We start from the raw sequence: 14,585 nt of genomic DNA, 5'->3' as shown, positions 1-14,585 counted from the left end.
AGCGGCGACGCAGCCAGGAGATGACCAGCGCTAGCCTGATTGGTCGCGGCCGGCCGCGACCAATCAGCGACAGGTGCAGTCCGCCCACGAATTGCTGCGGGATTTGAACCACGCTTTTCTGATTGGTCACGCCCGGCGACATTCTAAAATACCTGATGCGTTAGAATCGGGCTACCATCTAGTTACTGTATAATTGAATATGTTTACCATTTACCTGCCCTGCCCTCCTCCCCCAAAACCAACTTCTCCACCATTACAGAAGATCGACTCTCCACTCTACTCTCAAGATCACATCTCACTACCTGTGCACTTGACCCGATCCCATCCCACTTCATCCCAAACCTCACCACAGTCTTCATCCCAACCCTAACCCATCTCTTCAACCTATCACCAACAACTGGTGTTTTCCCCTCAAGCTGTAAACATGCCTCAATCACTCCTATCCTCAAAAAGCCCTCTCTTGACCCATCCTCTGTATCTAGCTATCGCCCAATATCACTTCTCTCCTATGCCTCAAAACTACTGGAACAACACATCCATCTTGAACTATCCTCCCACCTCTCTTCTTGCTCCCTCCTTGAGCACTTGTAATCCGGCTTCCGGCCACACCACTCCACTGAAACTGCCCTGACTAAGGTCACCAATGACCTACTAGCCGCCAAGGCCAAGCGACACTACTCTGTCCTCATCCTCCTGGACCTGTCCTCTGCCTTTGACACAGTGGACCATTCCCTATTACTACAGACCCTCTCATCTCTTGGTATCACAGACTTGGCCCTATCTTGGATTGCGTCATACCTAGCAGACCGGACATTCAGCATCTCCCATTCGCACACCACCTCCTCACCGCGCCCCCTATCCATCGGAGTCCCGCAAGGTTCAGTCCTAGGCCCCCTGCTCTTCTCCGTTTACACCTTCGGCCTCGGACAGCTCATAGAATCTCACGGCTTTCAGTATCATCTCTATGCTGATGACACACAGATCCACATCTCTGGACCAGATATCACCTCCCTACTAAACAGAATCCCTCAATGTCTGTCTGCTATTTCATCCTTCCTATCCGCTAGATTTCTAAAACTTAATAGGGACAAAACAGAATTAATCATCTTTCGCCCATCTCATGTGACCCCCCCAACAGACCTATCCATTAAAGTAAACGGCTGCCCACTCTCTCCAGTCACACAATCTCGCTGCCTCGGGGTTATCCTTGACATTTATCTCTCCTTCAAACCACATATCCAAGCCCTTTCCTCTTCCTGCCGACTTCAACTCAAAAATATTTCACGGATCCGTACATTCCGCAACCAAGAATCTGCAAAAACCCTAGTCCATGCCCTCATCATCTCCCGCCTTGACTACTGCAACCTCCTGCTCTGTGGCCTCCCCTCTAACACTCTCGCACCCCTCCAATCTATTCTTAACTCTGCTGCCCGACTAATCCATCTGTCACCCCCGCTAATCCCCGACCTCTCCCCTCTGTCAATCCCTGCACTGGCTCCCCATTACCCAAAGACTCCAGTTCAAAACCCTAACCATGACATACAAAGCCATCCACAACCTGAGTCCTCCGTACATCTGTGACCTAGTCTCCCGGTACTTACCTGCACGAAACCTCCGATCCTCACAAGATCTCCTTCTGTACTCCCCTCTAATCTCCTCTTCCCACAATCGCATACAAGATTTCTCCCGCGCATCCCCTCTATTCTGGAACTCTCTACCACAACATATCAGACTCTCGCCTACCATGGAAACCTTCAAAAAGAACTTGAAGACCTACCTCTTCCGACAAGCCTACAACTTGCAGTAACCACCGATCCACCAAACCGCTGCACGACCAGCTCTACCCTCGCCTACTGTATCCTCACCCATCCCGTTGTAGATTGTGAGCCCTCACGGGCAGGGTCCTCTCTCATCCTGTACCAGTCGTGACTTGTATTGTTTAAGATTACTGTACTTGTATGTATTATGTATACCCCTCCTCACATGTAAAGCGCCATGGAATAAATGGCATAATAATAATAATAATAATAATAATAATAATAATAATAATAATAATAATAATAATAATCTACTTTGAGCAACTAAATTGACTTATTCAGACCGAAATAACATAAAACCACGAGGCGTCATGTACATGTTTGACCTCTAGGTGGAGACATCATACAGTCTGCCCCAGATAATATCATTTATTTAAATATTTTCTGATTGATTTTTCTCCATAAGGGTCATTTCTTGTTGGCATATCTTCTAGGACGAACATAAAATAATTCTTACTAAGGAAGGTTTCACATTTGCGTATGGAGGAGCTGCGGACTTCCTCTGTGAAGCTCCTCCCACAGCCGCACCTCCTCTGGTCAGCTCCGTCTCTATCGGCATGCAGCCTGCGTACCCTATCTTTAGCAGTAGGTACGCAGGCCGTGCCGATGTACGCGGATGCCTCCGCATGCGTCGTTTTGACGGTGCGGCGACCGCACCAAAATGCAACACGTTGCGTTCGGCGCAGGTTGCCGCACCATCAAAACGACGCATGCTGAGGCATCCGCGTACATCGGCACGGCCTGCGTAACCTAATGCTAAAGATAGGGTACGCAGGCTGCATGCCGACGGAGGCGGATCTGACCGGAGGAAGGGCGGCTGTGGGTGGAGCTTCATGGAGGAAGTCCGCAGCCCTCGGCAACTTCCCCATCATTGCTGCAGTTTGACTTCAACTATTTTTAACGTATACCGTTATTTGTATATTTCAATTAAGACTGATTGTTTTTGAACATGGGAATTTTTTTTTAGTACTGGGAATTGGTCTGATTTTCATGCTTGATAGGCAAAGTTTGAGAATCCTATTCGTACACAAAGAAAAAAAAAAACTTGATGAAAAAGGGAGTTTTTTCATATGATAAAAATCACTGACATCTGAATGAACCAGAAAGGCAAGAAAGACACACGAGCCAGGATAGAGGGCAAAGCAGCCATAGGTCAGACTGCACAGGGTTTGATTATAGTCTGGTACTTTGGACACATTCTTCGCTTTTGCGGACCTGGCTATATAACGATTGGTTATGTAACAATCTGAATTTCAATCGCCCAAAACCCTTTGTAAAATGATCAGATTCCGCCCGGTGGCTTCCAGCAGGATCCACATCTACAGTAGTTAGTAAATGACTTACTGAAGAATTTGTCTGGTCTGACGGCTGGCTCAGCTGCTTCAGCGCATCGGAGGATTTCTCGCGGAACTCCTGAAGCCATTCACTGTATAACTGGAAAGGAAGAAGTCACATCACATATCAGAGCCATTACAGGTCTTCCATCATTTACAGTGGTTTTCTCCTATCCTGCATCTATCTCTTACCAGGATTTCAGAGACGTGCAACGCTAAACATATTTCATTGCTCAGAATCTTTCCTTGTAGTGTTTGAGCTTACGTATTCCAATTAGTGGAAAATATTGGATGTCTGGGATCCCAAACTTAGATCCATTTTGCCTATACAGTTTTATGGTTAAGCAAAAATTTATGACTGGCTTATGCCATTTCTAACATTGCGCCAAAAGTTAAATGACAAGTGAAGGGGCATGGTTATCCCTTTAGTGTTAAGTACAACAGAATTATTTGCATTACTAAAAACATATATCTCTTGTAATCATTAGATGAGACATTTCATATATAAGGGGTTGGCGAAGTTTAAATGAGTACACTAAAGATTTGGAGTATGTGACATCCCTCTTGATACGTCGGCCACAATATCTAAACATACAGAAGAATCTTGAAGTGTACCTGGTGAGACTCTACGGAGACCTGCGGGAAAAGGCTCATCAATGCTTCTTTGGCTTGAGTCTGAATACCACTGAGCTGCTGTGCCAGATCATCCTGTAATGTAGGAAAGAATAAGTCATGCGATTAACAAAATGAAAATGAGGCCACTAGTGTACGTGGGGTGCACGCTTCAAAGTTATTAATGTGAATCAGTCAGCGGGTCTTTGCTATGTAATCTGAGGACAGCATGAGATAAGCGTTGGAACACGGAATTCAATGATGTGCCACATGTCCAGCTGTGTGCTGCTCTTTACTAAGACTGTAGGTTTCATCTGGTGAGCGAGTATCATTGTCCGGATTACAGAAGTTACAGCAGCACGTCTATGCCAGTCTGACTCCTTCCCCTCCTGTGATAAGCAGCTCACTGCCTATAGACTATGTACATGTAAATCCTGGTGTGGGTGGGGCTAGCTTTCTCAGCTCTGCTGCATTGCTAAATCTAAAAGCTCCGATTGTATCAGAACGGCTGCACCATAATCTAAATGATCCATCGTTGTGTTCAGGGTTGGTGCCTACATCATGCTGCTCTCAGATTCCCTTTAAAGGGGTATTACAATTTCAACAAATACAATTACAGCCACTTCACTGTTTGTTTCTCAGATTAAAATCGGCACACACAAAAACTCCAAAACGGCTGCTTTTTCGGTCAGGGCACTTTTGCTCCAGAAAATGCAAAGAGCTATGAAAATGTCTTATGTACCCCAAAACTGGTTCAGCAAAAACGAAATTGCTCGCCAAAGAATGGAGTCATTCAAAACTAAATTTGTCCCGCAACAGAAAAAAAACAAAAAAAAAAAAAACAAGTCCTCATACAGTTATATTGACAGAAAAACGTTATGCCTTATAAAGAGGGGTCGGGGAGACAACACACAAAAGCGCAAAAAGAAAAAATGCCCAGATGGGAATGGATTAATAATTGAACCAACATGTTAATTCATAGTGGGGATTTACAGGATTTGCGGACAGTACCTTTGCTTTCCTCTCTGAGGTCAATTTCTCTTCACAGGTTTTTTCGGCTTTGCCCAAGGCGTCCATAGCCTGCCAGTTTTTCTCTCGAAGCTCCTGCAGGAAACAATCCATATTGATTGGTCTTTATTTGTTTAGTGGATATTAGAACACGTCCTCATTTTTTTTTTTTTTACAAATCCATGGAGAAATATATTACTACAGACAGTGAGACACTCTGGAGCTTTTCATTGCGCTTCCTTATATGTAGGAACGATTATTACAGAAATTCCGCACATATAGCTATCAAACAAGGCCTCGGGGCTGGGTCTAAGGATAAAACCTATACGTACAACTCCATGCTTGCAGCCATAAGCAGAAATCTGCTAATAAAGGTTATACAAGAGGCCTTTCCCCACCGCCGCACACAGGACACGGCTGAGGACTGGCCATCTCCATCACTTGGACTGCTCACACTCTTCACACCAAAAGTTACATTTACACAACCCTTTTGAATTGCCGGCTCATGTATGAGGCAATGATAGTGAATTACACAAGGTTCTGGGATATGTCTGGCCCGACAGGAAGAACACATCATCGGAATAAGGTGACCAAATCTTGCAAAACCCCAAACAGCCATGTAATGTGTCAGTTTAATACTCGTGAAGATGACAAATTCAGGAAGATTTGTGGTTTTCTAAGCACACACTTAGCAGCCATAACTGTGCTGCACCTGCCCTATAAAAGTGAAAAGACAAAACGCCAACGCTGAAAACCAATGTTTTCCCATAAAGTAAATGTCTCAGTGGCCCAACTCCCCCCAGCGGAGTTCTGGTTGCCGCTCTGCTCCTGTGACTCCGACTATCGGGGTCAAACATTTAGATCAAGAAGGGGTTGTCCTAGTAGTGGACAACCTCATTGAGACAATAGACAGCGCTTGGCCAAAGTCTTATTTGGATGACATACCCTTCCCGCTTCCCTTATACAAATGCATACTTGACTAGGATGAGCATGCATGTATTTTCCATGGGGAGACCGTAGTAGACACTTCTTGTGGCAACTTTTTCTTGCAGAAATGGAAGGATAAAGTATTATGATCTTTCCCCAGATGGGGAAGGCAGCCCCACATGCATTAGATGGTCGGCCAGTACACAACATTAATGAGCATGGATGGCTTTTTGACTCCCTGGTTTAACCCTACATCAAGTCGGGCAACGACCCAATCATCTCCTTTTGTGCCCATACATAACTTAAAATACCAAGCAGGTAAATGGCTATCATCTAGCAGACAATCAATATGGCTGCCACAGCATCCACAGTGGTATTCACCCAACCCATATGGCTCGTGAAGAGACTACACCTGCTCAGTTCCTGCATCACTAAGAGTACGCTTAATAGCAGAACCAAAATGGATGAACAGAAAAAAAAGTCTTACATTATTTTTATTTTTCTGTTGTTCAATTGCCTCCTTTAACTCAACAGCCTCTTTCTCTAGTACAGAAATCTGTCCCTCTTTTTCTTTAAGTCTGAGAAGGAAAAAAAAAAAAAAAAAAAGTGAAGAATAAAGTATCAAAAACGTCACACATAAGTAGCCGCTCTTTTCTGTACTTCTGTCTCGTCTCAGTGTAATGCAGCAGAATATAGAATTAGGTTAATGCCCTACTATCTAAGGACACAGCCTCCGAGATACAGCAGTGCTCGAAGCGTTCAGAGAATGGAGTCATTAAGCATAGAAAGTATTACGAAATATTTGGGAAAAAATTCCAGGTTATTAGTTGTAAATTCTTGTTTCGTAATAGCTTTCCTTAAAAGGTTTTTTTTCCCCACGAGCAAAGTTAATTTTAAATCAACATTTTAATCAATAGATCTTTGACTAATAAGATTCCACAATTGGAGGAGTTTAAAAAAAAAAAAAAAAAAAAAAAAAAAAAGAAGACAGACAGGACAGCACAGGATGACAGATTATTTTTCTTTCCGGTAAAACAATGCTTTAAGAAAAAAAAAACAAAAAAAAACCACACAACACACAGATGTGATCCCTGTTTGTCCTGTCTGTATACTCTCTCTTTTGCTTCCTCCCCTGCCCAGGAGCTGTGGTATGATCAGACCATGTCCCTGTACGGTCAGACACAGCCATTACACAGTACAGGAGCATTTTTTAACACATCTAATTGTGGAATGAATTATCATTCAAAGATCTATTGATTACAATGTACTTAGTTCGTGGGAAAACACGCTGCGGATACTCCAGCGGAATTTTCCGCACAGATTTTGCAAAATCCGCAGGTAAATCCGCAGGTTAAAAGACCTGCGGTTTACCTGCAGATTAGACTGCGGTTTGACACCTGGACAATGGAGAATGTGTAAAACCGCTGCGGATTCCGCACAAAGAAGTGACATGCTGCGGAAAATTCTGCACCATGAGCACTGCGTTTTTTGTTTTTCATTGATTATAATGGTACTGTACACCGCAGCAGAATCTGCAGCGTGTGTACACACCCTTAAAGTTACTTATAGTTTTGCATTATTTTTTTTTGTTAACTATCAGAAGGGGGTATGTTTCCACAGTAATACAAATTATGCCCTGTGTATATCTGACTGTTTGGGGGTGCGTTGGTCGTGACTAGACTATATGGGCGCTGCAGATTCCGCTCAGAAAAAAAAACACTAAAAACAATACTATGACTAACGCACTCTAAAACACCACTCAGATATACATAGCGCAAGAGACAGAGAGAAAAACACACACACACTTCGCCATCTTTGTTTCCTTACCTGGCATGTAACTGTGTAATTTCTACTTCTTTACATTCCTAGAAAATAAGAGAAGATTACATTGTCAACACAGATTTTCTGAAAATCATTTCTGGTGGGGGGGGGGGAATAAAAATATGGAGGAGATATGCTTCTGGCCCCTTGGCAAGAGAATGAAGTTGACATTTTATCTGCAAGGGGCAAAATATGCCACTGTCAGGAACAGTGCATGTCAAGGATTGTCCCACAATTAACGTATCACCTAGTTCCCACAAAATGTAACAATCTTTCACCATGGCGTGATATTCGCCAGGCCCCAACTGGGGTCTTTATTTTCTTAGAACATCCACCCCGTCTGTCCAACACTTGAGGGCAGCGGGAGCGACTTCTCCTAACCACCGCTGAACACTTTGGGTGGACGTTCTGAGAAGGTCTCAATAGAACAGCAGGGGGCGCTATAACAATATGAAACAGCTATATCTAGACTGAGGAGCATTCACATGATAGATGGTGAAAACCTCTTGGGTTTAGCATGTCTCACCAAGCTAAACCATCTCAGACATCATCTCACCAACCTGTTGCTGTTTCCCTTTCTCTGCATCGTTGCTCTGTCCTGCCTCCAACAAAACTTCAATGGATTTTATCCTTTCTAACAGCTGTACGTTTTCTCCGGTGACCTCCTGTAGTTTGTGGTTTAGTTTGTCCAACTCTTCTGATTTATATCTGCCTTCAGCTTCATAGGACATCAATTTAGTCTGAAGATCTTAGGGAACATTAAAAATACAATTGTTGTTACACACATAATTAGGTTGCTGGTTGTGGTCAACAACCAAGTTTAATTTATTTTCTACGCATCACATCTTTTTCCCCATAATGTGATCCCTACATGGGCTGTACATGGGACCTGGATCCAATTATGTAACCATACTAACAAATACGTCCTTACTGATAATAAAATATTGCTAGTGGCATAACCAATAGTGGCAGACCACGCAACCGCCATGGGGCCCACAAGTCGGGAGGGGGGGGGGGGGTCGGGGACAGTGCCAGTGTAGGAACCCCCTGCCTTGCCATCCTGGATGCAGATACAACTGAATTTAACGATGGAACTGGGAGCAGTCAGCTCCCCCCTCCATTATTCTCCCAGTGCGTCTGACGTCCCAGTGCAGTTGTCGCGATGATGTCACTACATCGCGCTCACGGTGCCGAGCTTCGGACCACACACTGCAGAGACCGAAGCAGCAGGGGGAACAAGGAAATGTGAGGGGTTTTCTGTTTTTTGCTTCCTTAATCAATGAGTACTTTGTGAGGCCATCATACTGTTGTGCCATTTTTTTTGTGCCACTGTATGGATGGCTGTATGGTGGCCATTATACTGCACACGGGCCATTATATAGTGTGGAGGTTTGTGTCTGGTCAATTATACTCTGTGGTGGGTTGTGCAGGGGCCACTATACTGTGTGGAGGGCATTATAGTGTGTGCAGGCCATCATACTGTGTGGAGGATTGTGCGGGCCATTACACTGTACAGAGTGCCACTATTCTGTAGAGAGTAGTGTGGAGGTATCTTACTGTGTTTGGGGGGCACATTTGATGGCATCACACTTTCAGGGGACCAAGAAAAGGGGTATATTAGTGCGTAGGAACACTAAGGAGCATAATTACATTGTAAGGGCTGCAAAGCTGTGAGATATGCTATTCTGTGACCCCGCTGAATACTATTTTCGTGAGTTTGGAGGAGCCAAAATAAAACTTCTGCTATGGGGGTCGCACGATTTCTAGATACATTTCAGAATCTTACCCACATTGTTGGTTTTGTAGTCTAAGTGAATATTAAAAATCAAGGCTCATATATAACACACCCACATTAATACACTACTTTCTATGCAAATATGTGACTAACAATATGTAGATCAAAGTCTGAGCTATACACCAGTCATGTAATACATAGGTGTGGTTAATGTAAATCCATATTATATATATATATATATATATATATATATATATATATATATATATATATATATATATACATACACACACACACATACATACACACACACATACATACATACACACACACACACACACTAATAGTAGTATATGCACACGGTGACTACTCAAGTCCGTATCATTATAATCAATGGCACATACGCCAGAATCCTGTTTTTTGGAGAGTTTGGACACAAGCCCTGACTGAGCCACTGAATGTAGGAGAAAACGCTGTGTGAACCCAGCCTAATAAGAAAATCAGATACAGAAATTTTGGGGGTCGAGGAACGCCCAACACCTTGAGCCAAGTTTTACATTTTTCCTGTAATGTCGCTTAAATCGATGAGAACTAATGTAATCCTGAATAAAAAAAAAAACGAACATTAGGAAAGACTTAATTTATATTTTTTGTCTGGATCCTTTATATCAGGACTTTACTGTGAATAGAAGGCAGTTATTGGACAATGTACATAAAGAAGGGAATGAACAATAAATGCAATATCCATGTAAGTGGTTTATACACTCAGTCATTACCTGCCACATCCAGCTGTTCCCTTTTGGCCTTTTCGGTGTCTGCGAGTAGTGTTCTGTACGTATTCTGAGACTTGCGCAGTTCTTCGCCGACTTCATCCAGTCTTTTCTGTAGTGAAGCTTCACTCTCCTGCTGTAGAGTCTATATAAAAATAATAACAACATCGTCAATAAACATAGTACACAACTCTATACCCTTGTCCCAAGCCCAAAAAACGGAAAGTTAAACGACGAAAGGATTGACATCGCAGTTGTTAAAATTTGCACAGCATGTCAATTTCCAGTCTTAATTTTCTACAGCGTGTAGAGGAAGATATGTGGGAAGCTAATCCACTTTGCTGGTGATGTATTAGTCTGTAGATATTTTTATACAGAAAAGCCACAGCAAATATGAAACGTTTTAGCAACCCCAATCCTAATGTCTACCATAGTGGCTACTCCAACCTCACTCCTTCCGACAAAAGAGCATGGTACCCAGAAAGAGAAGAAAGCCCAGAATACACAAAACAATAAAAAAAGATCTATGTGACCCTTGGACTAATATTGCATCCAAGTATCTAGCAACATATGAGCCAAGACAACGCCATGGCCCCTTTCTAAAACATAGCCTGTGGGAAGACCAAGATGGCAGTTATGGAAGGATGGGGCGGGTTCTTCAGCAGGTCACTGGCTGCAATGGTAACCCAATGATCACGCATTAGGGGTTAATAGGAGCAATGATGTCATTTAGATGCTGATGTCAGAGCTTGACAGCAAAATTTAAATAGATAGACGACAGCGATCAACACGCACTATGGACAATACAGTCACAGGCACAAGTCAGCCGGGATCTACCTGAGCCAGCTTCATACCTTCCTTTGCAACCTATGAGAAATGTACTGCAAAAGTCATTAAGTGGTTAAAAATAATCTAGCTGCATAAAACCAGGGATGCACAATCTGAGGCCCAAGATAGCATCCTTTCCAATCCCCCCAGCAGATTGGTCATAGATATGCATCATCCATGCCAGGTCGAGTGCAAGACGAGGGATAAATATTAATTGTGCGCTCCTTTCAACAATTCACATATTGCCAAAATGGTCAAAATGGGGGTCTCCGGACGTGTTTGGCACTTGAAAAACTTGTAGATCAGCCGGCCATATGTGTGTTTGGGCATTTTGATTATAGTTTTATGGACGTAGTGAAACATTCATAAAAGACAAGACAATGGAGAGAGAAGCACACATAATCTCTCCTTTTATCAAATCCATGTAAAAGAGGACCACAATCTCCAGAAACGTAAAACAAAAACCTGGAAATGGAATGAGCACCTAATCTCGAACATATGGCATGTATTGTACTTTTGATAACCTACAAATATTCCACATGGTAATAGATCTTTAAAGAGAAACTGTACTTTCAACAAACTTTGTATAAAATTAATAGTATAGGCAATTGTAAGAATATTTGTAATGTATCCTAGCAGAGAACTCAGCTTCCTTCCCCATTTATCAGACACTTCTCCTCCCCTAGGCCTCCTGAACTCCCCATCCATCGTGGAAAAAGCAGCTCAGTAGATGGACAGCAAGTGTCATATGACAGCCCATTATCCTCTATGGAGAGGAAGGAGTGAGGAGCAGGGAAAAGAATAGACAGAAAAACATTGTGCAGAGCTCTGTAGCAAGTGTTTTACCTCAACTCAGAGGTTGATATAGATCAAGACAGCTCAGCTCTGCTGTATAATGTCATCATGTTGCTGCAGCTTGTCTCTAAGCGAAACAGTGACTGGAGAGCAGGTATTCCCTGCTCTCTGTGTTGTCTATGGGAAAAATTATGCAATCTCTTCTCCTCCCACAACAACCAGTGGCTTACAAGTTAAACAGAGTATGGAGAGGGGAAAACTGAGGAGAATACAGGATAGAAGTCACAGAATGGCCAAAAATGGTGTCATTCCTTATGTGATTACTCACACAGGACACCTTATTTTGAGTAGTTATTTGAAAAGCAGAGGTACCCTTTAAGCTTTATAGCAACTTTTTGGATGGCTTTAATCTGCGGATGTGGCCCATAGAGAAGAAAAGACTGTGCACCACAGGCATAAACCCTATTAGTATTATAAAGCATGATACGTAGTAATAACTTGTGTTTTCTCAGAGGTTGCTGGACTTGCTTGTACCTCCAATTGGGACACTTGTTTTTCGTAGGCAGAGATTTTTCCATCCACGCTTTTCCTCTTCTGCTCCTCCTGCTGTAACGCCTCTGACTTTTCAGACAGTTCTTTGGACAGTTTACTGCATTCTTGACGAAGCTTAGCCAGTTCTGCATTCTGCCTAAAATAGTAATATATCAATACCATTGTTTTATTTAACAGCATGAAGCTTTTAGGCAAATGATATGAATTTAAAAAAAAAAAAAAGTGAAGGACAGATTCTAGGTGGAGATTGACTACGATTTTACGGATTGTGTTCATGTGATTGTTTATTTACAACTTTTTTTTGTTAGGCCACTTGTGTTGTTTATGTGGCTTTTTTTGCCCCTTACACATAAGGCTGCCTTTGCCTTTAGTAGAACTTAAAGGAAATCTGTCACTAGGGTCAACCTTCCTAAGCAATCTATATGGGTATGAAAGTCATAGTAAATTGAATAAACGACACCTTGATATCTGTGATCTGATGTCTTATTCGTGAGAAAATCATATTTTTAGTCAATAAGTAACGGATCTGTAAGATCTACGGGCCGGACACTGATCTCCCTGAGAAGGAGGCGTTACCAGTGTGAGATATGTAGACCAGGAGAGCAGCCTGTCAGTCATTACATGTCTCACACTGGTAACTCCTCCTTTTATTTAAAATAATCTCTGAGGCAGAGTCTCATGCAGATCTATGCCCGGCCTGAAGATCATAACAGCTCATTAACATAATAAAAAAAAGTGGGTTTCCTGGAATAGGACATTCTATGATCTATCTTCCCATCAAGACGACTTAGGAGTGTTGATCCTACTGACAGATTCCCTTTAAATGAAATGCTTTATTTTGTTTTATTAAAGGACATAAAAAGGATTTTAAAAAAATTGAAAATTTAAAGAACAATTCTAAAATGTATACAAAGACACTAAAATAACTGTATTAAAATTGGTTCACTATTTTGTCACTGTAGGTTTGATATGGAACATGTATAATCTCAAATGAGAGGGAGGCAAAACAATTTGGTTTCCTGCCAAAGTATTTGCGTTTTTCTTTGTTCATGTTATATTGCCAGGAGAAAACCATAACTCCGACATATTATTCATTGGCACAATAGCTGAGCTGGGTCTACCAAGAGGAGCGCCACAATGCTGGAGGCACCAGCGGCACTGCCACTCCCTCTCTTCACTACATTGCGCTCATCAAGCACGTAGAAAAGAGAAGAAATAATTATCTAATAACTTCCTACTTTGTAGTGCTTTGCAGTGACTGCTCTGTCTGATGCCAGATGGGTCCAAAGTGGGGAAAATCGGGAATACAATATCATATCTACTGTACCTAGCACTGACGAAGTGGATCATCATCTAAAATACAAAGATATCTTCTATATACTGTATTCACAGATCACTAAACTACTTACTTGCTCTCAGTTTGGCTTGTTGCTTGGTTTAGTGCATCTCTGAGAATAGAGTTTTCCTGCTGTAAACGAGCAAGTTGTGCTTTGGGGCCATTTTCAAGTTCATCTTGCAGAGCCCGAATCTATAAAAAAAAAAAAAAAAAAGGAAAAAAAATATATAAATAAAAAAAATGAATATAGTAATAGCTATTAGTGGGATTAAAACCTAACCTTTATTAGGTAAAATCTAAAACAAAAAAAACATTTAAGAAATCCTGGCCCAAGACTTCCAGATCACAACACAAACTTACGTCCAACATATAATGTGTGTAATATGAAACGCACACCCGGTTCTGCAGAGTCAAAGCGCAAATTGGTGCAGTAATCAATGCTTACGCAAAACAGGGAAGGCGTAAACTTGATAGCAAATAAATATCATATTATTGAGTATTGATAAGAAACAATCTCACCAGGGTATGAAGATACATCATGAGTTGTTCACTAGAGTTCCCTCAGTGAAAGGGGCAAGTCCCAAACCCTCTCTTCATTATAAAGAGGCATTTTCCATGAGCCAACACTGTACTAGCCTAGGACCAGGCAGCGCCATACTTTTTTTTTTTTTTTTTTCTCCCCTGATGAATCTTAAACAAGGAAACATGTTGGTTGATGACGAGTCTGGAGATGACAATTGGGTTGCTCACTAGGGAACCCTCACATGAATAGAGGATGGATCAAATCCAAACCTTCTCTTCCATATGGAGAGGCGTTTTGTACTAGCTTAGGATCAGGCTGTACCGTATTTTCTTTCTCCACTGATGACTTTTAAAACTAGGAAAAGAGTCGCAAGAGGACAATTAGACCTTCGGATGCTATTGAAGTTTGGGTTTGGACTTGCCCCTTACTCTATACACTGTGGTGAGATTGTTCCTCATCTATACTCAATAGTTTGATATTCGAGTTATCCTCTCCAAGCTGACACCTTCCCTGCTTTGTGCGCACAT

At 42.2% G+C, this 14,585-nt stretch overlaps 1 protein-coding gene across 4 annotated transcripts in view; it reads right to left on the bottom strand.

Annotated features, from left to right (window-relative positions):
• RRBP1 (ribosome binding protein 1) overlaps window positions 1–14,585 on the bottom strand; it is an 86,659-nt gene that overhangs the window by 22,357 nt on the left and 49,717 nt on the right. For all 4 annotated transcript variants that reach the window (XM_073557455.1, XM_073557456.1, XM_073557457.1 and 1 more), the window contains exons 6-14: window positions 13,609–13,727; window positions 12,182–12,335; window positions 10,031–10,169; window positions 8,080–8,267; window positions 7,526–7,563; window positions 6,186–6,276; window positions 4,775–4,867; window positions 3,767–3,859; window positions 3,162–3,251 (exon numbers count right to left, since the gene is read on the bottom strand). In XM_073557455.1, the coding sequence (XP_073413556.1) occupies window positions 3,162–3,251; window positions 3,767–3,859; window positions 4,775–4,867; window positions 6,186–6,276; window positions 7,526–7,563; window positions 8,080–8,267; window positions 10,031–10,169; window positions 12,182–12,335; window positions 13,609–13,727 (1,005 nt within the window). The remainder of the gene's footprint in view (window positions 1–3,161; window positions 3,252–3,766; window positions 3,860–4,774; window positions 4,868–6,185; window positions 6,277–7,525; window positions 7,564–8,079; window positions 8,268–10,030; window positions 10,170–12,181; window positions 12,336–13,608; window positions 13,728–14,585) is intronic.

This window comes from Dendrobates tinctorius, unplaced genomic scaffold, assembly GCF_039654945.1.
Source record: "Dendrobates tinctorius isolate UK_male_01 unplaced genomic scaffold, ASM3965494v1 ptg000250l, whole genome shotgun sequence".
In the NCBI taxonomy this organism is placed as follows: domain Eukaryota; kingdom Metazoa; phylum Chordata; class Amphibia; order Anura; family Dendrobatidae; genus Dendrobates; species Dendrobates tinctorius.
The sequence above is the reverse complement of the archived record's forward strand: the minus strand, read 5'-3'. Positions and strand labels throughout refer to the sequence as shown.